General features: G+C 38.2%; 2 protein-coding genes across 8 annotated transcripts in view; both read left to right on the top strand.

Moving 5' to 3' along the window:
- cacnb1 (calcium channel, voltage-dependent, beta 1 subunit) overlaps window positions 1-24330 on the top strand; it is a 51973-nt gene extending 27643 nt beyond the window's left edge. For 3 of the 7 annotated variants that reach the window (XM_044099923.1, XM_044099927.1, XM_044099928.1), the window contains 11 exons: window positions 6141-6277; window positions 7192-7259; window positions 9426-9586; window positions 13105-13185; window positions 13273-13331; window positions 13914-14023; window positions 16334-16342; window positions 18084-18235; window positions 18790-18885; window positions 19223-19408; window positions 21906-24330. In XM_044099923.1, coding sequence (XP_043955858.1) covers window positions 6141-6277; window positions 7192-7259; window positions 9426-9586; window positions 13105-13185; window positions 13273-13331; window positions 13914-14023; window positions 16334-16342; window positions 18084-18235; window positions 18790-18885; window positions 19223-19408; window positions 21906-22445 — 1599 coding nt within the window. In that variant the 3' untranslated portion in view covers window positions 22446-24330. Of the gene's footprint in view, window positions 1-6140; window positions 6278-7191; window positions 7260-9425; window positions 9587-9931; window positions 9961-13104; window positions 13186-13272; window positions 13332-13913; window positions 14024-16333; window positions 16343-18083; window positions 18236-18789; window positions 18886-19222 lie in introns of all 7 variants that reach the window. The other 4 variants (XM_044099925.1, XM_044099926.1, XM_044099924.1 and 1 more) reach the window with 4 other exon arrangements.
- On the top strand, window positions 1817-5205 carry LOC122821742. The gene is made up of 2 exons (XM_044099922.1): window positions 1817-4853; window positions 4938-5205. Exon 1 carries the CDS (start codon window positions 2139-2141, stop codon window positions 4536-4538), a length of 2400 nt encoding a protein of 799 aa, XP_043955857.1. The 5' UTR covers window positions 1817-2138; the 3' UTR covers window positions 4539-4853; window positions 4938-5205.
- Window positions 24331-26275: the final 1945 nt, after the last annotated feature.

The following is a 26275-nucleotide window of genomic DNA, read 5'->3' as shown; positions in this document are numbered from 1 at the left end:
TTTCAGTTACTTTGTAACATTCCTGTCAATGGAGGCAAGTATTGCATGTAATCCCATTACATCATATCAAGCTATAAGACAAAGTGACTTTGACAAACCAAAGACAAAACCTCAACTTACACCCATTCATAAGAAGCAAGATACAGCAAAAATCTTCACAACTAACTCTGCAGAAAGAAGCACAATTTCTTGTGTGTTTTGTAAAAGAGCAGGACACAGCTTACACAAATGTCGTAAGTTCACTGAGAAACCAGTTCCTGAGAGAGTCAAGTTCATTCAAGGTGAAAAACTATGTTTCGGCTGCTTAAATAGTGGTCATTTCTCCAAGAACTGCAGCAACCGGATGACATGCAACACATGCTCAAAACAACATCCCACATGTCTGCATGAAGAAAGACAAAGACACGAGATAAAGAAAGAGCAACCTAAAGAACAAGAAGTAGCTGAATGGAAGGAAACCCAGCAACAGGTAACACAGTCACAAGACACAGTTAACGAAAGTACATCTAACAGAGTGACTCATGAAAGTAGAAACACACAGACATCTGCAATAGTACCTGTGTATGTATCCACGCAAAATGAGCCAAGCAAAGAAATACTTACCTATGCTCTGCTGGACACACAGAGTGATTCGTCCTTTATTCTCAATGAAGTAGCAAACAATCTGGACACAGCTAAAACCCAAGTTAAACTCAAATTATCGATTTATGTCATCCAAGAAAACAACTGTACCATGTACAAAACTTGAAGCTCTGCAAATAAGAGGATTGTTTTCCAAAAAGAAACTCACTGTGCCAGTTGCTTACACACGTGATTTCATACCTGCCAATCGTAGCCATATTCCTACTCCAGATACAGCAAGGTCATGGCCACATTTGGAGCATCTCATTGAACATATTGCTCCACCATTAGACTGTGATATAGGACTTCTGTTGGGATACAACTGCACACAAGCCTTAATGCCCAGAGAAGTTATATGTGGTGAAGAAAACCAGCCTTATGCCCAAAAAACAGATTTGGGCTGGAGCATCATAAGTTACTGTGATTCATGTGATGCAGGTAGTGATGTAATTGGAGTAAGTCATCGCATCACTGTAAAGCAAGTAATACCAGAGACTGAGTCAACCACAAAGCTAAAGAATAAAGTTCATTACATCTGCAAGACACAAATAAAAGAAGTAACTGGTCCAGATGTAATCAAAGCACTTGAATCAGATTTTAGAGAGAGCAGTGGAAGAAACAAGCATTTCACAAGAAGATGTCTGCTTCATAAGAAAGCTGCAAGAAGGAATCAAACAAAAGCAGGATGGACACTATGAAATGCCCCTGCCTTTCAAAAATGACAGACCAAATCTTCCCAACAACCTGTCAAGCGCAATGCAACGCTTAAACAGTCTCAAACGCAGATTCATAAGGGATCAAAAGTACTACTCTGATTATACAAAGTTCATGGAGGACATTATTGCACACAATGATGCAGAGAAAGTACCAGAGAAGGAACTCTGTAATTCCCCTGCCTGGTATATTCCCCACCATGGGGTATACCATCCTCAAAAGCCTGGTAAGATCCGTGTAGTTTTTGACTGCTCTGCACAATATCAAGCTACTTCACTAAATGAACACCTGCTTACAGGGCCTGACCTCACAAACACTTTGGTGGGAGTACTCTGTAGGTTCAGGAAGGGCTCAGTGGCTGTAATGTGCGACGTGGAACGTATGTTTCACCAGTTTCATGTAACACCCCGAGACCAGGATTATTTACGCTTCCTATGGTGGGAGCATGGTGATCTAAGTGTTCCCTCTCAGTCTGCATGAAGGTTCACCTGTTTGGTGCAGCCTCTTCACCTGGTTGTGCCAATTTTGGTTTAAAGCATCTAGCTACACAAGGAGAGGGAAGATTCTCTCCAAACACAGTGAAGTTCATTCAAAGAAACTTTTATGTAGATGATGGACTTGTAAGTGTTGCATCTGAAGCAGAAGCAATAAAACTAGTCAAAGAAGCAAGAGAGCTGTGTAACACAGGTAAACTAAGATTACACAAGTTTGTATCAAACAGTGAGAATGTGTTAAAGTCGCTGCCCAGAGAAGAGTGTGCTGACAGTATTAAAGATTTGGATCTAGCACTTGGAGAGCCACTGATGGAAAGAGCACTTGGTGTTCAGTGGTGCATTTCCTCCGATGAGTTTCAATTCAGGATAACAGTCAAAGAGCACCCAATGACAAGAAGAGGGATCTTGTGCACAGTAGCATCAGTGTATGATCCACTGGGATTTGTGGCACCCTTCATCCTAAAAGGAAAACAAATCCTGCAACAGTTATGTCAAGAGAAAGTCGGATGGGACGAGCCTCTTTCTGATCAGCTCTACAGAGAGTGGGAATCTTGGCTCCTAGATCTTCAAAACTTGTCAAAGGTGAGAATCCAAAGATGCATGCTACCTGAAAACACAGACATCACTCAGTGTGATTTACATCATTTTTCAGACGCTAGTATGACAGGCTATGGACAATGTAGCTATTTAAGAACAGTCACATCCAAAGGGGATGTTCATTGTGCACTAGTCATGGGGAAGGCACGTGTTACCCCAACCAAAGTCACTACTGTCCCTAGACTTGAGTTAACAGCTGCAGTAGTTGCAGCAAGAACAAGTGTAATGCTAAAAAGTGAACTGGAGATCAGCAATCTTCAAGAACATTTCTGGACAGATTCCAAAGTGGTGTTGGGATATGTGAATAATGATGCCAAAAGATTTCATGTGTTTGTGGCAAATAGGATTCAAAGGATAAAGTCACTGACAGACCCACAACAGTGGCATCATGTACTATCTGAGAATAATCCTGCAGACCACGCGTCAAGAGGACTAAGTGTTCAACAGCTACTCAAATCTAACTGGTTTAAAGGACCAGAGTTTTTGTGGCAAAGTGAGCTACCCATTGAAACTGACAAGGCTATTGAAGTTATTTCGAATGACCCAGAGCTAAAAACAGTACATGTGCTCAAAACGGAAGTACAAGAAAGGAGAACAATACTTGATCGTCTCAATAAATTTTCAGACTGGAGAAGAGCTGTTAAAGCTATTGCTCGTCTAAGGAAATTTGTGAGAGATTTTAAAGGAGACACACAAAGCAAAGGTGGAAAAACAAGTATAGAGGACAGACGAAAAGCAGAACTGTTCATAATAAAACTTGCACAAGAAAACACCTTCAGCAAAGAAATCAAGGACTTAACACAAGGAAAGGATATCCAACTCAAGGATAAAACACATAGGCTGTATAGCTTAAACCCATTTGTTGATGAGCAAGGAGTACTCAGGGTGGGAGGACGTTTAACAAGAGCAAGCCTGCACCCATACATCAAACATCCTGCCATTATCCCCAAATCAAGTCATGTGTCATCTTTACTGATTAAACACTTCCATGAAAAAGTGCAGCATCAAGGAAGAGGAATTACTGTCAACGAGCTGCGTTCCAATGGACTGTGGATCACAGGATGCAGCAGTGCAGTTGCTTCACACATCTACAAGTGCACAACCTGCAGAAAGTACAGGAGGCATACCCAAGATCAACAGATGTCAGATCTACCAGAGGACAGAATGGAAACAACACCCCCATTCTCTTACTGTGGTGTTGACTGTTTTGGACCTTTTTATGTAAAAGAAGGCAGAAAGGAACTTAAAAAGTATGGTCTTTTGTTTACATGTATGTGTTCCAGGGCAATACATGTTGAAATGTTAGATGACCTTACTACTGATGCCTTTATTAATGCATTGCGTTGTTTTATTTCTATTCGTGGACATGTAAGACAAATCAGGTGTGACCAAGGGACTAATTTTGTTGGAGCTAAGGGAGAGTTTCTGAATGCACTGAAGGACTGTGACAAAGAACAGTTGAAACAATATGGATGTGAGTTTGTTCTGAACACCCCATCCTCAAGCCACATGGGAGGTGTTTGGGAGAGGCAGATTAGAACCATTAGAAGCGTTTTAACTGCTATTCTGGATAAAACTTCTAAGAGACTTGATAGTTCTTCCCTCAGAACATTTCTGTATGAGGTGATGGCTATTGTAAATAGCAGGCCGTTAACAGTAGAAAACCTAAGTGATCCAAGTTTAGAGCCTCTTACACCAAATCATATCCTCATGATGAAGTCCAGTGTTATTCTACCTCCTCCTGGTGAATTTGTGAGTCACGACTTGTACCTGAGAAAGAGATGGCGCCAAGTTCAGTTTTTAGCCAATGAATTCTGGACAAGGTGGAAGAAAGAATATCTTCTTAATCTTCAACAGAGACAAATCTGGCAAAGAAACAAAAGGAATGCAAAGCTGAACGACATTGTTATTCTTCAAGAGGACAGTTCTCCAAGGAACAAGTGGAAACTGGCAAGAGTAACAGAGGTATATCCAAGTGCAGATGGAAGGATCAGGAAGGTGAAGCTGTTGCTAAGTGACTCGACCTTGGACAAGGATGGAAAAAGGACTGTCAAGCCAGTGTATCTTGATAGACCAGTTCATAAAACTGTGTTGTTACTGGAAGCAGAGTAAATGTTAAAATGTAAATATATTCCAATTGTAATATTATATGTTTTAAGTAAATCACCATAGGTTAGTGATTTGGTGGGAGTTTTACTGCCATTATTTTGATTAACATGTTTTATTTGTATTATTTATATTTTTTGTTATTACAACTTTTATTTTGAAAGGTTAAATTAGTGGAATCCAGCATGTTGCTAGGAAACCAAAGAAAAGCAAGACGCTGTCTGAAAGCGTAACTTTCACAAGTGGCTGTAAGGGTCATTTAAGTTAAGAATTTATTGAATTATTTCATTTCTACCTCGAAGGAAAGGGTCAGCCAGCGAGGTATGTTTTTATGTATTTATGTAATTTTTATGTCGTTATTATCGTTATTGACACCGTCTCATTTACATTTATTTTGTATTTTAGTTCGACGGTGGTGGTATGTCAGTGAGACTAAGAGAAATTGTAAGAAGAACAAGTTCAAAAAATCGACATTAAAGCTGACTATACACCAGCAGTTTAACGAACTCTTTGTCGCCGTTAAAAACAAGAAGAGGTGGAAGTGACAATAACTAAGATTTCTCTTATTTTTTATTTAATCACATTCTTCCCAAATGGGAAAGTAAAAAAGACTGGATTTTAGATGCTCTAAAGGCAACTAAAGTTCACAGAACAACTTTGGAAGGTTGTCAGAAACCTTGAAGATCATATTAAATGACAGCAAAATAAAGCGAAAACAAAGTCGCCCTTGATAAGTTGTTTTTACTGCTGTTTGTGCTGAAAAAGATAAGTATTTTGTTGTTGACTTTCCATCCAGAAATCACTTGCTGCATTCTTTTTGTCTGTGCAGGAGGCTCCACTTCTGCTTTTCAAGGTGTATAGTTATATAATTGCTCATCTGTTTGCAGCCATCTTTACATTGGAGTAGGCCTGTCGTAATAAGCAATAAATCGCATGATGAATTAAAACAAGCAACAAACAATAATTTTAATTTGCATGATTTAGCGATTTTATCTTCTTTTTAATCTCTTTTTACCAAAAAGTGGATAATAAAAGACTTCAATCTGGTGCTTTTTTTGAAGGACAATTTTGTTTACACAAACTTCATAATTCATCTTATTTGTTGTTTCTGTTGTTTTGTTTATGTATTTTGCATATTTAAAACATCTACCAATTCCAGTATTAAATGTTCATTAGAATTTAAAGTTTATTGATCTCTCAGAATGCATTCTTGCATTATTATGCCATTAGTTATATTAGTATAAAACAACAATATTACCGTTTATCACAATAACTTCGGGGACAATTTATTGCCTAGCAAAATTTGTTATTGTGACCGGACTATGTAGGAGTGTAAACACTGAGTTAGGGGGCGTGGCAAGCAGCAACTTATCTGGATTTAAAGTGACAGAGACCCTAAAACAACTCAAAATAGGAAAAGTGAGCTGACTAGAATCTTATTATCTAAGAATGATTTTGTGCTAAAAATGTAATTAACATGTTTTGCATAGGCCATAGATATTCTAACCTGTTCATGGAATTATAATAGGCCACCTTTAAATTTTGACAGCTATATTGTGCTTTATCCATCATAGTGTGCTGATATCTCACTGTTTTCCGTATGCGCAGAAATACAACAACGACTGGTGGATCGGACGCCTGGTGAAGGAGGGCTGTGAGGTGGGTTTCATTCCCAGCCCAGTCAAGCTGGAGAACACCCGCCTGCTGCAGGAGCAGCGGATGAGACAAAATCGGCTCAGCTCCAGGTAACGGCGAAAGGTCCTCTGTGTCTGCACTACCAGCAGCGCAAACAACATCCCTGCTTTTCAAAAAAGGGGTCAAACATGAATCACTCCTGATCCACTAGGTTCTGTAAAACACACCAAAATAGACACTAAGCAAAGCTGTGAGTCACTTTATTACTCTGAACTTCTTCAGTACACACACACACACTCCGGCTTCTTTTGTTGCCGTCATTTGCTAGGAATATTTGTGTTTGTTTAGAATATGAATTTAAAGTAGACGTATCATGCAAAACTCACACATTACATATTTTTGTACTCCCATTTGGGTTTATGTTGCTTCTGCAAACAGCCAAGTGCTTACAAAAAAAAAAAAAAAACCACCAAGCTTGTTTCTGGCAGTAAGTTAATGCTTTTTGATGTATGGAAACTGAAATGTTTCAAAACCCTTCAGAATGTAACGTCATAAATCAGAAGGCTCTGCCCCTCCCCTAGCAACCCCAGCCAAGCCCAGCCCGTCACCTAGCAACCCCAGCCCAGCCTGTCACCTAGCAACCCAAGCTCCAAGTTCCATGCCACTTGGCTAGCTGGTTTTAAACTTGCTAGAAAAGGCAAGTGATTTGTTGTTGATTTACCATCCAGAAAGTTCTTCTGAACGCTCTACTTCTGCTTTCCAAAGATGTATAGTTGTATAATTACGCATCTGTTTTCACCCATTTTCACTTGAAAGTGTAAACGTTGAGGTAGGGCAGCAGTTTATTTGGATTTAAAGTGATAAGATGCCCTAAAGCTGAAAGCTTTAATTATCTAAGAATAGTTTTATGCAAAATATGCAATGAACACGTTTTGCATATAGCCCATAGACATATCCTAACCTGTTCAAGGAAACATAGTTAACTTTAAAACACACCTAAATTTACTTCCTTTTACTTTTACAGTAAATCTGGAGGAAGTTCGAGTCTGGATGTTGCCGTAGGAACCCGCAGACCTACCCCGCCAGGAACAGGTAAGATCAAACAAACAACCTGCTGTGTTTGCAATCCTGAATCAAGGAATAGTCAAATGAGACGGCTGCTTGATTCTTTACATGAAGATTTTAATAATTGGCTAGTTATTCAAGCATGACAATGAATCACGGCATGTCTCAGTGGATTCCTCAGGAAAGTGTAAGAGGTCTTGGGAGGTCACTCATTAGCACTCAGGATGCGACTGAAATAGAAACGAGAACAAGCTACGCTCATTAGAGCTGTTAAGTGTGTCTGGCTTGTCCCTGTGTCTCTGTAGCTGACACAAAAATAAATCAACACAAACAATTGTTGTTGACTTTAACTGTATTTGTCAAATGGAGGTTCATACCTCTAAAACTGTAGTACATTTTCTCATGTAGCATGAATTTCTTGTAGATTAGGAGATTTTAGTCTTTTTAGCGAATGCAGCTCCAATTCAAATCAACTTGACAAATGAACATATTCATTTGGATAAACTTAATTCAGTCACTCTTAACTAGTAGAAGCCATTTATCTTTTTTCAGTGTATTTGATTAAACCTCGCAGAATTGGAGTGAATTTAGACTGGTTGGCTTCCAGTATGAACAGAATTTATGGAAGTATAATTTATGGAATTGTTGACTTTAAAACAAACTCCTATATCTTGCTGAAAAGTTACTTGTAAGTTAGTTTTGTCTGATTTGAAGTGCACCAAAATATTTTCACTAGAAACTAGAACAAAAATACTTGGTAAAATTATATGCTTTTGCAGTGATGCACTCGATTCACTGCAGATTAATTACATGGAACTTAAACACAACCCAAGGTAACACAACAAGCAGAATCAGGTCTCAGCTATTTAAAACTACCAGTGGCATAGAATATTCATCTTAAATAGAGTTACATACAAACAAAAAATTAAAAAATCTGTTGCTTTTGGGAAGTAATCTTATTTGTATTTTGTATAATCATTGCAAACTGGAGAAAGGATGACTATTGAAATGCAAACAAACAACTAAACCCTCCTGAAATGATGAAATCACGTAAAGTCTGGCATTTTTGTAAGTTATCTATTCAAGTTCTAAACAGAGAGTTGTTGCATCCCATAATCTACCTTAAGCAAGTGGATTATTTCACATTTCCAGTTTCCTTTATTTCCAGCATGTTATATAAATACGGTGCACATTAACATTCAGTTCACAGAGCTTGCCAAATTCCAGGTTGACCCTCTAAAACAAGAACCCCCACCACCATGACACCATCGCTTAGCTTGATTTCTTCTCTTCTGTAGTTTACTTTCTCTCAGTTCCTTTCACAGCTCCTCCTCTTTCCCACTTCTTTCACATCGACACTTCAAGTTTAGCTACTTTCACACTGAATTCACCTTCTCTGCTGTTCTCGCTATTACACCTGACATCTGCAGCGTGCTTTGTGGTGATCTATTGTTCTTTTTTCTTTCTTTTTTTTGTTAAAATCCTTTTTTCTGTCACAGCTTATGTCATCTTCTGCCTCCCTCTTGATGCCTCTCATGCTTTTTTCCTCCTTTCACTTGCTGCGTTTCCATTACAAATGTGCGTGAATATTTGTCAACATTCTGTTAATGTAGAAAAGACACAATTCTGAAGTTGTGGTGTTTCCATTGAATAAGAAATGGAATGAAAATCACATGTGAATAAAAATGATGGATTATGATAAATATGCATAATTCAGTCAAACAAAAAACGCTGTATAAGTATGCGGCTAATTGTAGTCAGTGATTTTACAGAAAAGATTCGAATGACAACTTTCTTTAAAAATAGTGCAATGCTGTGAGACAAAAAAAAGACCATCATCCTCCTACTACTTCTTGTCGTCTTTTTTGTAACATCTGGCTGTTGATCATGCGGATCGTGATGCAAAAAAATTGTTTTCATTCCAGTTTTGCAAACTACATCTATTTTGATACAGCTGGAGAAAAGAAAACACATCACAGCACAAAACCTTTTCCATCAAAAACATGTTTGTTTGTTTTTTTCCAAATTTGGCATGTTTCCATTAAGCTAATTATTTTCTGAATTTCAACTTCCTCAATTCTACGGTTAACGGAAACACAGCTAGTGTCTCTCTATTATTTTCTCCTTTTTCTTTGCTTTTCTTCATCCTGCTTTCTCCTCCTTCTCTGTCCAAACTGTCCACTCAAACAATAGCTCCCGTGGACACATCCACAGCAGCCTTTGACGTTGACCCTCTCGACCTTGATGCCGAGGAGCCCCCTGAGTCCCAGGGTGACCCTCGCTCCCCCAAGGGCATCTCTGGCAGCATAACTTCCCCCCAGGCCAACGCCCACCGCCTGCCCTTCTTTAAGAAGGTAACACTAAGGAAGACTGGATAGGGATGTCTTGTTGCCTTCCTCCTCCAACATTCCTGAACTTGACCTCTGAGAGGAAACCGGAGTTAACCTCTCTACCTCCGCTCCTTGTTTTTCACTAACTGCTTGCACTTTAACCATCCCGGCTGCTACTCTGTCTCCCAAATCTGACCCTGTTTGGCCCTAAAAGGCTCCTTCTCAAGGCTGTATGCTGAGAATGTGTAAACTCTCTAATAATAAAAACTTATCCTCCTCTGTTGTTTCTCTAATCTGAACCTGTTTTAACTAAACATGCTTTTGTGCTTTTTTTTTGTCTCTTTTTGCTTGTGTGTGGAATGACACTAGGTGGCCCGGCTAAACAGAAACAAAAGTCGGTGAGTGTTTGTTCTTGACACTAACATCTAACTCGGGGGTGTCCAAAGTGCGGACTGGGGGCCATTTGTGGCCCTTCAGTTGAATTTGTGAGGCTCCCAACCGCAGTGCAGGGATGATAGAAATTTGACCCTTTGGTGGAATTATTACGTAATTTTCTTGCAATGGAAAATGTGAAGTACAACACAAATTATAATTAAGACTTTTACTAAAAATCCGACTTTGCTCAAGAGGATCAGAACCACTGAAAAAGAAGAATTCAGACTATAAACTTTTGTGAGAAAAAAAAGCAGATTGGGTTCTTTCATAGAACCCAATTGAATTTTTGTTATTCAGTTTATTAAACTTGGCTGAATATGGCATAGTGTTTTGATATAAACCCAAATCCTGTTCTTATTTTGAGAATAAATTTGTTCAATCGAGCCAAAAAAATGTAAAAACTAGGCGCCTTTCTTTTAATACAGCAAATCTAATTTAATTTATGGATCTATATTGAATAACAACCCTTTCCTACAAAATGAGTAAAATCAGACTACTTAACTTGCTTCATTTCAGCTTTTTTTATTGTCTTGGCTCTCAAGTACTTTTGACTCAAAAAGTTTGGACACCCCTGCTCTAACATCTAATTATGTCGTTATTTATCCTCTGCATGGAGAAGCCTTTAGCGGCTATTCAACTGTTTATGCTTCCAACTAATTATTGATGCAAAAAAAAGAAGAGGAAAATAATCCACGGAGTGGCTTTTAAATCATGTTGACGCCTCTGTCATTTCCCCTGAGTCAGTATCACGGGCATCTGCGTGCAGGTGCAGGGCCTCGTTAATCAGAGTGCAGCTGTAATGCAACCTGACATGCTTTCATTCCCATTTATGATACCTGATGTGCGTGACAGTCAGTCATGCTTCTCTGTGTAATTTCTGCCCATCAAAAGCTTTTCTGAGGTTATTTTAGCTGTGAGAGCAATGGGCTGCATTTATGTTTGCTGTCATCGACGCGCCCTCCACCCCTGGTAAAGATGTGGATGCAGGAATAACGGATGTTTTTCATTATTACATCATGTGTGCTAAAATTAGAGACACTTCTGCTCTTTATACTTAGACTTTTAATGAGGCAATGATTGTTAAATTAAATAAAAGTTGATTTTGTTTCGTTTGAATAATGATTTCAAACCCTCTCCTGATAAAATTCTCATCAGATTTTCTTGAATTTTTTAATTTTCTCTGAATTTGTTGCATTTTTTTTGTTTGCTTTGGAAATGATAGGAAAAGAATTATCTCAAATTAAATCTAATTTGCTAAAATGCTTTAAAAATCCAGAGCTTGAAATATTTTATACAACGGAGTATAAAATATCCATTGTATAAATATATGGCCATAATTAGAAAACATAAAAAATGCTGTTTGAGTGTTTGTTGCTGTGAAAAACTCAAAAGTAGTGTCATTGGGTAAAGTCCCAGACACATTTATGAATGTGGACTGTAATAAAAAAAAACAAAGCTAATTAAGCAGAGTAATGAGAAGTTTTTATACTGGAGTCGAATTGGTGTAGGCCTTCTTCCCAAATTTTATTTATTTTTTAATTCATGTATGATGTAAGCTACCAGTCGATCTAAAGCTCTAAATTCCTGCTTTAGTCATGATCAACCAGTGGAGCTGATGTTTTCAGCTCTCCTGCTTTGCCCTCTTTATTGGCAAGAACCATTTGGACTTTTTTACACCATGTATTTTTGGCTGGTGAATAGAAATGAGGTGAAACGATCTTCCGTTGTTCAGGTTTATGTAATGTAATGTTTGAACAGGTCGCTCTAGTGCTTTCTGATGCCTGAAGTGTTGTAGCAGCACACAGAGGAGTGGGAACACTTGGAATAAAAATCCACGAAGGGAAATAAATTTCATCCGGTTTCATCGTTATCAAAGAATACAGGATAGATAGTCTGCTTTTACCAAAAATTAAAGGTATAAAACACTTGTGACTGCTTGTATAGCCAAGGTCAGATTCTGATCTCATTGAAATGTGTGGATATATAGATATACATAAGATATATAGATTTAGATATTTGGTTTTATAATTCAAAATTCACATTTTGCATGTTTCATACTTTCATTTGGGTCTCTATTGCTTCTAAAAATATTCCAAGCACTTGAAAAAAAACACTCAGATGTTTTTTTGGCAATAAGTTAATGTCTTTTGGAGTCTTGAAAATGAGCCACTTCAAGAAACCTCCTGATTGTTACCTAGAAACCTGAGCCGAGCCCAGCCCGTCTCCTAGCAACCCAAGCAGAATGCCAGGACGCTTGCGAAGCTAGTTTTACCGCTGTATGCGCTGCTGGAGAAAAAAAATGTTTTGTTGTTGATTTAACGTCCAGAAACCATCTCCTGCATTATTTTTGGTTGTGCAGGAGGCTCCACTTCTACTTTTCAAATCTGTACAGTTGCATAATTCTGCATCTGTTTGCAGCCATTTTCACGTGAGTGTAAATGTTGAGTTGGGGGGCCTAAAACAGCGCAAAACAGGCATTGTCTAAGAATTATTTTGTGTTAAAAATATAATACACATGTTTTGTATAGCCCATAGACCAACCTTAATTTAATTTATGTAAGGAAGAATAATAAGCAACCTTAAATGAGTAAGAAAAAAGGCTTATTTTTTGTTGTTTAATAGTAATTAAATAACTTTCTTTTCCAGAGATAAATTAAACATAAGATTAGACATCAATGTGTGAACACTTCTTAATAGAGAGCTGAATATTTAATGTGGTGCCCTAATTTTTTTACACGACTGTAGTAGCAATTAGTAATGTAATATGACTGCTGCAACTGTTCCCATCTATAACAGAAGGAGGGAAGTGTGAAGTTTGACGTCTGTGTTTGGAGCCACGGCGCGGTCACGAGAGCTCCTGACACTCACACTGGCGTCTGGTTTAATTATGAACACATTAATTATGGAGCCAAGGAAATATAGAACAGCGCTCTGAGTTCAATAAGTTCTCAACACTCAGACACTTAATAAAACAAATGGACTCCATCGTCTGAGACTCGCCATCAATCACTGCGACCTCTCTCATAAGGAGGGGCAGATTTATGTGTGAGCGTGAGTCTGTTAGCTTTGGTTCTGTCCAATTCTGATGTTCTCTTTCCCTGGGTAAGATGGAGCATGTTCCTCCATACGACGTGGTTCCCTCCATGCGACCCATCATCCTTGTTGGACCCTCACTAAAAGGCTATGAGGTAAGGAAGGAAACGAAGCAACAGCTGCTAATTTAAGCCTAAATTTAGTTCTTTTCTATGTTCTTCATGTCTGATTTTGCTTCCTAGGTGACAGATATGATGCAGAAAGCACTATTTGACTTTCTGAAACACAAGTTTGAGGGCAGGTAAGACATCCAAAACCCATTATTAACAATGAGAAACCTCCCTCTTATTTAGGGCTGAAACAATTGATCAGATTAATAGTGATGATTGAATCATTAAAATTATTGCCAACTAATTTAGTAATTGATTAATCATTAACTGGACTCAAAAAGAGGCCAACATGTTCATAGCAGTAATAAAGCCTGCAGAATAATCACCCGAATGTGCCAATTTTTAATCGTCAACTAATTTACAAATTGGTTAATCATTAACTGAAGTATATAGTCTCACAAAGAGACTATTTGTTGGGGCGAAAAAAACATATTCAGAATGGTAATTAAACCAAAACTGTACATAAGTATAGATATATATAGATATATCAATATCTATATATACTTTAAAAATAAAGTATACTGACAAACGTCTTTGTCAATAAAGTTTACCCGAAACTTCCTAAATAAAGTTGAAGTTAAGTAGTTTAATGAATAATCAGCAGATTGGGCCATTTTTTTAACCAGATTAAGCAATTAATCATGAGAATAATTGATAGATTAATCGAATGTTGGCCCTACTCAGATAAAATCAGGATGTATTGTTTTTTTTAGGATATCTATTACACGTGTGACAGCGGACATCTCTCTGGCCAAACGCTCAGTCCTCAACAACCCCAGTAAACACACCATCATCGAGCGCTCCAGTACCCGCTCCAGTTTGGGTAAGACTGCCTTTTTTATATCAGAGGAGGAAAAAAACTATTAGGAAAATGTAGGATTTTTTTCTCAAGGTGAAATGATACAACATAAAGTAAATATCAGAATATTTCTATCCATTGTGTTTGGTTGCTCGGCATCTTTCACTATCTGTGTTTACATCTGTGTTTTTATTTATATAGAAAATGTTTTCTTTAAGAAAGGATAAGGATTCCATCTTTGATTCGAAATTAAACCCAAATTACCTTTAAGTAAAATTGTATTGGTGAATTGGTTTTTTTAAACTTTTCAAACAACACAGATGATGAGCTTGTTAAAATTCAAAATATGAACAGATTTAATTTATTTCTATCCACAAAGCATTTTAAATCATCCAGTTTTACTTTGATCAGGTCTGAACAACAGCATGTTAGTTGAAAACTGTGAACTTTGAAGGGATTGTTCAAGATTTCTGCAGTGTGGGTTCTCTTAAATAAGTACAAGGAGTCAATATCTTACATGCATTAGTAAGATTCTATCTTATGATCGTCATTTATTAATGCAGAAAAGGTGGTAAGCTCAACATCTTTCACACATGTCACAGATTGTTTTATTTCAACCAAAATGTAAAACAAATTCTGTTAGTTTTTTCTAAATGTTGTTAAAAAAAAATGCTAGGTTGAAAATTATTTTGCTGTCCTCCATTTTTTGATATTGCAGTAATCAAAGTCTTAAACCCTCCAACATAAATCTGACAGGGGTATGAATAATTTTGAGATGGCTGCATTTTATAATTCTGGGGTAAAACATTTAAATTTTGACTTAGCTGTCTAATGGTTAGCATAACTATTTCATATGAGAGATTTCCTCTAACTATGAGGAAGTGAAGCATATATTCTGTTCGGCCATTTTATTAGGTATACCTTGCTTGGGCCTTGCTATAATTCATCATGGCATAGATTCAAGAATGTATTATTTCTCAAAGATTTTGGTGTAAATTGATATGATCGTACCATGCAGCTGTTGCACAAACATAAGCAGCTAATTGTTATAAATTATTTTTTATGCCACTGTGATTTGTCTGCTACACGCTGGATTCTCTTCAGGCCGTTTGAAAAATTTCAGTCTGATTTTCAGTTTTTATTGGAAATATACGCTGGGATGTTGCTATTAGAACTGTAGGGTAGCTTTAATTCAGCGGTCAGACTTCATGGCTCCTGCGTCCGTTTGCAAACTGGCATACTTGATCAGCCTACAGAAGAGTGGTGCAATGCTGTGCAAAGTTTTCTGCTGAATTTCACTGGATTTATGGTTAGTGTGAGAGATCAACATTTGCCAAAAAAACTGATTTATATCCATTCACCTATGATCCTCATTTGTATCTGCATGTAGACATGATTGGAGTTGCTGCCTTGTGATTGGCTGAATCTTAATTTGTGTCAACGAGCAATTCAATAAAAATCTGAGGTATTTAATAAAGTGGCCAGTTATCGTAGTTAATCAAAATAATCTAAAACCTAAGTTATAATGATGATGGTTATAATTATGTAGTAATTATAAAATAGCAACAGCTTAGTTTGTTGTAATAGTCATTTATGAAAACACTATTTTATGAACCTTTAAACCATGATAACCTCATTTATTGTTAATATTTTTACACAAGAGATACAGCAAAAGAGGACTGTATTATTAGGGATGCATAAATGGAGATAATTGTTAAATGTGTACATTTTCAAAGCTTTAATTTTATCTTTTACACCCGGTTTTGGTTGCGTTTGTTTATTTTTTCAAACAAATTTGATTAAGATCTATTGTGTGTAACTTTAATATAAGACTAGTAAAAGCCTGATCAGTGTATTTGTTGTCACAATTTAACTATTTTGAATTGAATTTTTTACACAAAGAAGAATATAATAAATAGAATTAACACTTTAGGAATACCGTGGGACAAGAGAGGCTTAAAAAAATACACATTTCTTGAGATGCGTAGGGTAAGAAACTAGAGGGAAATGCTCTGATACTTCTGTAAAGATTTCATCACCCAACATCAAGGTGAGCGAAAAAAGCAAATTTTTTTTCAGGGAATGTTTTCCTTCCTGTTTGATGTGACACAGACCAGAACTTCCTGTTTGTAGATGCAGTTAGACGGTAGAAATGAGCAGAGCATGGACTTCAAGCATCACTGTTTGTCATCTAAAGACCTAGAAGCTTTTATTCCAGCTCTGACTGAGTCTGATCCAGCATCCTCTCTCTTTTCATCCTGTCTTTTCTGCCCTTCGCCCATCCTCCTCTCCCACCGCCCATCATCCTCCTCCTCCTCTGTCTTTTTGATTCAGACGTACTGGGTACGTATGCTCCCCTCGCAACAAAACAATGAAGCCTCTCTCCCTCTGCCTTTTTTTTCTCCTAACTATATTCATAATATGCTTATATTCATCTTCGCCTGTCTGCCTGTCTGCTTGCCTGTCAGTTTCTCTGTTCCTCATACTTTTTTGTGACAGCCTGTAGTCAGGGAAAGAATTACAAAACCCAAGCAGGAAGAGACCAGCAGAAGCAGAGGAAAGCTATAAAAAGGCGCACCTAACCTTAAGTTTTGAACCGTAATTCTACAACTATTTTATATGTCTGCAATCACACCACTGGATCTTCCTTTATTAACTCATGGGAGGGGAGCAGGTTTATCTCAGCAGTCAAATGTATGAAATCACAGTCTTTGTTGAAGTTAATGAAAGCTTTGCCTGCTCTTTCTTTATACGAGCTAAAGTTCAGACTTCTTATCAACATGCAGAGACCCTGTTTGGCCTCCAGCTGTAGTTTTCCATCACTCAGCCACTGTAATGTGTGCGCGCGGCGTCGCTTTGCCTCTTTGTTATCTCCCTCTGCCACTAGGTTTGCAGCACCCTGACTTCTGACCAAGCAGGCGAGGAGTTTATTCAGGTTTTCGGTTTTTAATCTCTCCCCTTCAACAGGCCATTAAAGAAGCAGTGCTAAGTTCTGTAAGGTTGTTTTCACTCCTGATAGACTCCAATAGACTCAGTTTGTTTGGGGGCCAAAATTACCACATTTGTTACATTTCTAGCAGGTGCGTTTCGCTTTCTCACTGCACTGTCAAAAGAGCCAAACTATTTGAAAAAACTAAGAACATTCAGATTTCTGATATGGCCCAGAATGAAAATGAGTTTGACACCTCTGCACTAAATGCAAACAAAAATGGAGTAGCATCAGATTTTAGTAATTGTAGGATTTCTTTTCTGTTTCCACCAAAAGACAACAAGCCATTTCTCCTGCTAGTGCCAGACCGATGCATTTGTTTTGATTGTATTTACCCAGAATGCCCAGCAGTGTAGTTCACTTCCTGTTTTTGGAGCGGTTTCTGGGCCTCTTGGCATTCATATATGCATTTGTACCGCAACAAACCTAGATTTAGGTTTTTAGTTGGATCAAAGTTAGCTTTTCTTTGGTACGCATCAGAGTTCAGACTTTGTAGGCAAACAAACTAGACTTCAATTAAAGCGAATCAAAAGCACTCTGGGGAACAATAAAAGCATCGTGAACAAGCAATCCACAGACTTGAATGGTCCACATGGCAGAATACATCCTAGAAAAATTATGCTTCATGCTTTTATTTTTCTCTTCATGTTTCTGTTTTAGTGACAAATTGTGGCCTTATTGCAAGCTCCTCAAAGCACCTCAAGCACCTCATTTCTAAGCGCCTCCTTCTATGGCAGCCTTGAATTAGCAATGATGAAAACAACTTACAAAACCTCAGAATATCTGAAGGGGGCAAATGAATGAGGATGCTGCAGCGCTCCATTTAGCTTGGCATAAATGGAACTTTAACTGTGGTCCAAACCGATTTACATGCCTGGAAGCTTGTTTTTCTTTCTTTTCTTTTTTTTTCACAAATAATTCAACATGCATGAGTAGTTACTAACATCACAGTTATGTACTTGTGCACAAGTTAGAGAAACTCTGTCTTGTTAAGGAGAGATGCTTGTCTTCAAAGAAAAAACATATCTGTCTTATTTATGATTTTTTTGTTTTGTTTTGTTTTTTTGTTGTTTTTTTTGCTTCCTGGGCTTTCAGCTGAAGTGCAGAGTGAGATTGAACGTATCTTTGAGTTGGCCCGAACCCTCCAGCTTGTTGCATTGGATGCAGACACCATCAACCATCCCTCTCAGCTAGCCAAGACCTCCCTGGCTCCCATTATTGTTTACATCAAAATAGCCTCACCCAAGGTAAGAGCAGATGTTATTTACTATATTTCATGTTAAATTTTCATTAGAGCGATCATGTGGAGTGTTTATGATCAACAAGTGTCTTACTTGCAGTAGTGTCATTACCTACCAACCCAACTGAAGCTCTAGCACATTTAATGAGCTGGTTTTACTGGTTTATGCAGTTTACAATGGCTGCTAGAAAAGACAAATGTTTTGTTGTTAACTTACCATTTAGAAACCACTGCTGCATTCTTGTTGGTTGTGCATGTGGCTCCAGTTCTGCTTTGGAGCAAAGGAGCTCAACATAATCAGGCCTGACCAGACTAAAATCTCATTATCTAAGATGTAATGGACATGTTTTGTTTAGGCTGTGTGCCTTCCCTAATCTGTTTCAAGAAGGACAATAAGTCATCTCCAAGACTATTATTACATTTAGATGAAATGGAGACGTGTGGCTGCACAGTTGACTTTCCTTTTATCTTGGCTGTGTTATTATAATTTTGATGCATGATACCTAAGTTGAGCAAGTGGCAATTGTTTCGTCATTTAACTGTGTTATCAATTCCCTGCAGGTTCTCCAGAGGCTCATTAAATCCAGAGGGAAATCCCAGGCTAAACATCTGAATGTGCAGATGGTGGCAGCTGACAAGCTAGCTCAATGTCCACCTGTGAGTTCCTCTTTGTGTTCCTCCCACTTTCTCATTTTGCTGTCACATATATATTTTTATTTTTTTATTTTTTTTTTCCAACATAATGAGAATTTTAACAAATATGTAAAAAGCATTTTAAAAAAAAAAGTAACATTTACATACTACAGCTTTAAAGAAAGATACTATAACCCTTTTCTAATGTTAGCAACAGCACTAAAGCGTCAAAAACAAAAATTATATCTGGTAACTACTATTATGAGTGCTACCTGTGTGTATAATTTGCAGTGCGTCTAAACTGTGTAAATTTGTGACGATTGCTGTAGATTTTGACTCTCTAAAATTAACAACTTTATAGGAGCTGTTTGACATCATCCTGGACGAGAACCAGCTGGAGGACGCATGTGAACACCTTGCAGACTACCTGGAGGCCTACTGGAAGGCGACACACCCGCCGAGCAGCAACCCTCCCAACCCTCTCCTGAACCGCACCATGGCCACGGCGGCCCTAGCTTCCTCCCCTGAGCCTGTCTCCAACCTGCAGGTACAGGTGCTCACCTCTCTGCGCAGAAATATGGATTTGTGGCCTGGCATGGACGGCGAGGGGAAAGAGGAGGAGCATGCTGTCTGAAGTCCAGCAGCAAGGAGCGGGCTGTGGAGGGGCGCACTCCAGTGACTTGACCCAAATCCTGCCTGAGCTCTGTAAACGTGAAGGAGGAGAGCCATGAAACCCTGTTTATTCTGTACATAAAACACAGGACAGAAGTGAAGTACAAATGTTAGCGTATGGAGCAAATTTCTCACATATAAACAGCTAGTTTAAAGAGGCAGTATTATGTATTTTCCAGCAATATAACATCATTTTATAGCATAACTAAGTAACTATGTTACTGTTTGTTGTTTTAAAATAATATATATATATATATATATCCAATATGACTTGAACAAAATTGGACTTTGCAATTTAATGCCTTGAAATTGGGCTTTTGTTTCTTTAAAAACTCTTGCTCTTTCTGAAACTCTGCCTTCAGGAAGTCATCACAACATCACTCTTCTATTAACCCCATAACAAGCTTTGTATCTCAATGTACTTCATTTCATTGAGAAGTAGCTCGAATAATGAGCGCAGCAGATATGCAGTTCCACCAGGTGTTTGCTAATTCCTGCTAGCTAGTCTGAAGGATTTCAGTAGAGCTGTTAGAAGGGCTGTTCTTTGAAATGGAAGCTTGGAAACTTGAAGATGGAGCTGCCTTGAAGGCGGAGCTAGGTCCACCCAAGCATTTTGCACAGCTGAATGGTTGCCATAGATACTAAAGGATTTCTCAAACATGCATAAATGAATCAAGGCAACACTTTGATGAGGGAATGACATTATAACATGATGTAGAGCTGAAAAACGTTGATTTTACTTAATACTGCCCCTTTAAGAACACCTAGAAGTAAAATGTTGTCTCCTCAAAACTGTGAAAAAGACCGGTCCACATCCATCTGCCCTCGAGGCCCCTTCCATTGTAAAATAATAAATGCTGCCCCAGCCTTGCCCCCCCGTTAGCTCTGTGGCTTCGTTTCTCCTGGTCTGTGAGGAGAATCCACTTTGCTGTCCTCCTCCTCCGTGTTGCCATGGTACCGGTCCTGAAAACAGCAAGTCATATCCGCCTCTTCAAATAGAAAGGGCTCGGTTTGGTGGAGGCCGTGTCTAACGCTCTGGCCAGTCCAATTGATCTGTAATTTGTGTAATCGGTTTTCTTGTTTCCTTTTAATCACTGCTGGTTACTCATTAACCGTAATAACCTGCAGCCTGAGTAGGAGCCTGGCTACTGCATGATAATGTAACACCTTGCAGATCTCTTTTATAGAACATAAGACAACTACACTTACAAGAGAGAAAAGGTCAGAAAAACTACCAGTAGATATTTTTATTTACATAAATCAGATTGAACATAAAGATGATGCAGAATTGGCCTGGATAAGATCAGGAAGGTGTTAGTGGGCATTTTGCTATGACATCAATCAGCCAGCAGGTGGCACTGATGCATTGGTATATTCTGTTCTGGTTGAAAAAGGTAAGTTTCATGACTAATGGACAAAATTAACATGTACAACTGAGTAAATGTAACACATGTTTGCACTTCAAACTGACAGTGCCTTGCAAAAGTATTCATACCGCATTATTTGTATTTGTCACTTTGCTACAAAAGCTCAATGTTGAGTTAAAGTAAAGCAAGAGTTGAAACCTTTTATGTATCTATAAATCTGAAAGGTGTGGTAGAAGGTGTATTCAGCAACCTGGCATCATTATGTAATGAAAACGGGAAGAGAAATATATTTCTTCCACTTTAAAAAGATGGGCTACTTTATCTTCGTCTACCACTTTAAATTCCAATTTAATACATCAAAGTTTTGGTTGTAAAGTGACAAAATGTTAATAAAAACATCAACTATTCTTCTATGCTTCCATAAACTGGATAGTACAGATCTACGGATCTATATTAGACATGTTCATTATATTTTTTGCACATTATTTTTTTGATTTTTAATCTGCTCAGTTTTGTCTATTTTGAGATTCTTTCAGATTAAGCTGTTTTAAAGGCCTCTTGTCACTTTAAATCAAAATAAGCTGCTGCAAACAAATGCTTAAGGATGAATCTTATGTCTTTGAAAAGGAGAAGTAGAGCCTCCTTCACAACCGACAGGAATGTAGCAAGTGGTTTCTGGAAGGCAAGACAACAACAAAACACTTATTTTTTCCAAACACAAAAAAACATTTACTTATTGCCCAAAAATGTGTGGGTGTGTTTTTTAGCTCTTGGGCTGTTTAAGAAGCAGTTGAGACCCAAATGGAAGTTCAAAATGTCAATTTTGTTAATGGGCTCCTTTTGTATATTTTTGCAAGGTCATTGTGAAATGTGTGAGGACACTAAACAAAGGATTTTGTTTGTATGCTGATGTTTCTAACCCTGCTGGTTCTCTACTCACAGTTTGGTTTGCTGTTTGTGCATCTGCATGTCCTCTTTTGGTTGCATGGGTGTGACTGGCTGCAGGGTCCGTACCTGGTTCATGGTGAGCAGAAGCGCGAAGGGGGTGTCACAGAGAGCGGTGGGAGCAGCACCTTGCATGATTACGAGACAGACTTGGGTTCGAAGCCTCAGCAGCAGCACCAGCAGCAGGCTTACCTGCGCTCATCCCGCGGCCAGCTACGAGGGGTCAGCGGGAGAGGCCTTTCTCGGCAAGACACCTTCGACTCGGAGACCCAGGGCAGCCGAGACTCAGCCTACACTGAGGCCGGTGACTCCTGCATGGACATTGAGACTGACCCCTACGAAGAACCCGACCCGTACCGAGGCGGTGGAGGCAGCCGCCTTCACCTGGCACAGCATCACGGTCGACAGGCCTCCTGGGAAGATGAAGGAGCCGAGCCGGATCAGGAAAACCTCAACCACCCTTCGATGCCGAGCCAGACGCAGCCGCACGGACGGGCCAAGCTGAGGGAGCGTTACTGCCAGGACCCCGTGGACACAGGGTCCAACATGAGCCGCAACAAGAACCAGGACGACTGGGGGAAGGATGTTTACATCCGCTGAGTGTTTGCTAGGAAGATGCAAACTGAGGACTGAGGGAGAGGGGAGGATTCTGGTGGTAAAGGAACGGAAGTGTGGGTTTGGGGCCACACCCGTCAGGCTTACAAAATTGTGTTTACATCCCAGTAAACTGTAAAGATATACGTCACCTGCCGGATGCCATTCTCATAAATTTCTTCTTGCAAATCCACTGATTTAATGTTTAGAAGAAAAAGTATAGATCTGTTTTGATTTTCTTTTGTCAATACTGCATGAATATCATGGGTTTCTATGCTGACAGCACAAGTGATCTGTCTGACCTGATCTCTCCTTCAGTTGTAGAGTGTGAAGGCTGGTAGGACTGTGGTCTGTCATGTCTGTCCTCTGCAGTCTTAAACAGGGTCTAATGTCACTAGCCACGTTTCCATTACAAATGTGCGCAAATCTTTGTCTATATTCTGCTAATTTAAAAAAAAATTTGCAATTGAGACATTTCTGTTAAATAAAAAATGAAATTAAAATCACATGTGAATAAGCTCATTCAAGTGATAAGTCATAAAAAAACCATGACGGAAGAGAGGTTGGAGTCTTATTAAGGCGTTAGAGCGACAAATTCCGATTACATATGCAGAAGAGATTCAACACGTTTGAATGACAATTTTTTTATGAAGTGTGCCGACAAAAGAAAACAAAACAAACCATGCCTCCTACCTCCTTTCTGTCGTCTTCTTTGACGTTTTCTCCAGTAGTAACGTCCGGCTGTAGATCACGTGACTCATAGCGCCAAAACCTTTCATCGGAAAACGTTAGTTTTTTTCGAAATTGCTGTGTTTATTTTCGTAATTTCATTTTGCGCAATTTTGTGTTTAATGGAAACGCAGCTAATGTTCCCATCTGTATCATGTCGGGGTTTCTCTACATTTTTCCGACTCACAACATTTCTCTTACGGGACTTTATCCCGTACTGGAGATCCAGAAGTCGTGAGTCTTTCACCGCCTCTTTCTTATCACTCAGACCTTAAAAAGCTGATAGAGGAGTTGCCGTATTTTAATCAAATTTAAATCGTCGCTACACTCATGACAGCTAGATCACAACAAAGATGTTTACTTCTTCTTCTTCTTCCCTGAGCTGGTTCAGCTTTCAGTATTCACCTGCGGCGCAACAACACTTACAGTTGTGAGAATGAAGTGTCCTGCCTTAGTCGCTCTCACCCCAAAATACCTTTATTTCAAGAAACCTACAATCACAAGTGCCGGAATGTCTTGCCAAGCCATGTCCACCAGCGGGTGGGATGTCTTAACTCTTGTAACTCTTGTTTTCATACCGTGTCTTTGTCTGTGTGTCTCCTGACTAATCTGCAGCATAGCCCAATTATCTCGTTTAGTTCGTACCAGCCTCACTGTCTGCATTTCAGGGCTATTGCTCACATAGAAAGTGTTTTTGCGTGTGAGGTTAATCACTCCCAGCTTCCACTTAAATTGCGACCTTGTCTGACATTAAACTCCACTCCCTTCTTACTCCTGATTTCTGTCTGTATTAGTGTTTTTTTTTCTCCCTGTGAACATTTTGATGTTTTTTAAAAATCTTCAGCTTCTGTGACGTAGTAGGAGGAGTATCATGATGTGTGGAGGGAGGGGATAGGATCAACTTTGGTCTTTACTGAGTTATCTATAATTGAGAATCCATGACTGTCTTCGGTGGGCTGCTTTAGCCCCCCTCTGTCTTCGGTTGAATAAATAAATATTAATGATCAGTAAATAATGTTATTGTTGCGTTATCGCAATTGTTAAAATGATAAGATAACATGTATCATTGGTGCCTGATTGTAGCTACATTTTGCTTTTTCTGCCTTTCATTTTTAATCTGTGGATAAATTCGTATTTTAATTAAAAATTTAATTTAAAAATGTCACAATGTCTTAGTCCACTGTTTTTCAAATTGATGGCCGCAAGGGGGCGCTAACAGGGCGTCAGAAAGTTACATGGAAGATGAGAAAGAAAAGGAATGCAATACATTTTTAAATAAATATAATCTGCTTTTCAATCATTTTAAAAATGTAATTTAAAACAACTGATAGAAGATAATAAAATAAAATAGCCTTTATTGACCCAAATTGGAAATATTTAGGAAAGCTTTATTTGTTATGCTCATCTTTCTTCACATTTAGCTGCAAAAAAACTAAACTGTGGAGATTAAATAAAACAATTACCTAGCAAGATCAGATTTAAAAAGTCATAATATATTACTTGATCAACTTTTCCATGCAGAACTCATTGCCAACTAAAATCAGAAGGTATGAGGCAGTTAAATAAATGTAATAGTGAATAAAATGAGGAAAAAAGTAAACTCAGCGATTCTTTACATATTTTGTAGTATTGTCTCTGTTTTAGCTAAAGACTAAAGCTGGAAAGGAAAACAAACTGATCTAAGGTCTCATACTTGTCATGGAGCTTTGCTGGATACAGATATCATCATTTCCACATTTCTTTTTAGGGGAGATAATAACCAAAAAAAAAAAAACTAGGCACCACACCAGGCAAGACTTAGATAAGAAGCACATTCAGAGTGAGAAAATGCAGGATGTGGTATTTTTGTTTGTGTAGAGTGTTCTTCTCATCTGAAGTCAGATTACATAGCATGAACGGAAATTACAAAGTTGTGGTTTACATTCAAACGTTACCTTTACATCATTGAGTCGAAGCAGCCGAACAGCAGAAATGCAATCAGAATCTTTGTGGTGTTAACTTCTTTCTTTATATATCTTTATTGAAAGTATTTCTTTATTGTTGTTTTTGTTTTTACCACATTCCAACAACAAACTCCATCGTGTTTTATTCAGATTTTAAGCACAGGTCTTCAAACACCCGCTTCGGATGTTAGAAGCGGGTGCTTCAAATCCAGGTTTTGAGCTTCAGTGTCCCGCAACTTTTAGATCCAACTTTCCCCCACCTGTGGTAAATCTATCATTTGAAAGTAATTTTTTGCAAAACAATTCCCTTTCACCTGGAAAACTATATACAAAAATCTATTGTCTAATAAAATACAGAAGTATGATTTCTGTAGAAAAGGGAACTGCAAATCATTATACACCTGAAATGTAAATTTGAACAACATCCTATTCGGATTGTTTTCTATTATTTTTGCCTGGATTGCTTATACATATTCTTAGCAAGAAGATTGGGATATTGGTTGTTCATGCTTTGAAAAATATTTTTGCTTTATTTAACCCAGTTTACCAAATGGGAGCACTTAATTTATCTTGATTAAAAATCAGAGGACGTTTATGGTCCGAATTACTCTGAAATGGAAATACAGTAAAATATATATATATGAAACATTAATTAGAAATATGCACTTTTTGTTCCCGCTCCCACGTTTAAATTACCTTTTCTTCCCCAAAAAGCAGGAAATATTTATTTGTAAGATTATTTTCTTTATAAATGGCAAAGTGTGCTAGATAGAAAAGCAAATGCATTATTTGCATATTTGCTAATTTATTTCCCTTTTACCTGGACAAATACAAAATAAAACACAATTTTCTAACAAAATACAATAATCAACCTATTATTATTACTAGTATTATTATTGTTGTTGGTTGCGCTATGTTATACTTGGAGCAAGAATGTCCAAAGTGTGTCCTGGGGGCCATTTGTGGACCTCGAAGTGCCTTTGTGCGGTCCTTGATAATAAAATAATCTTACAAAGAAATTTTAAAGTAAAGGTAAATGTAACGTTACTGGCAGTGTGTAGGTACACTTTACTTAATGTAGTGACAGAAAAGTTATGGTAAGACGGGAGGCATTAAATACAGTAAATGCATACCACAACAAATAATAAGGAAAAAAAAGAAAGC

This window comes from Gambusia affinis, linkage group LG19 (assembly GCF_019740435.1).
Source record: "Gambusia affinis linkage group LG19, SWU_Gaff_1.0, whole genome shotgun sequence".
NCBI lineage: Eukaryota > Metazoa > Chordata > Actinopteri > Cyprinodontiformes > Poeciliidae > Gambusia > Gambusia affinis.
Note: the sequence above shows the minus strand (reverse complement) of the source record. Positions and strands in the feature narration are given on the sequence as shown.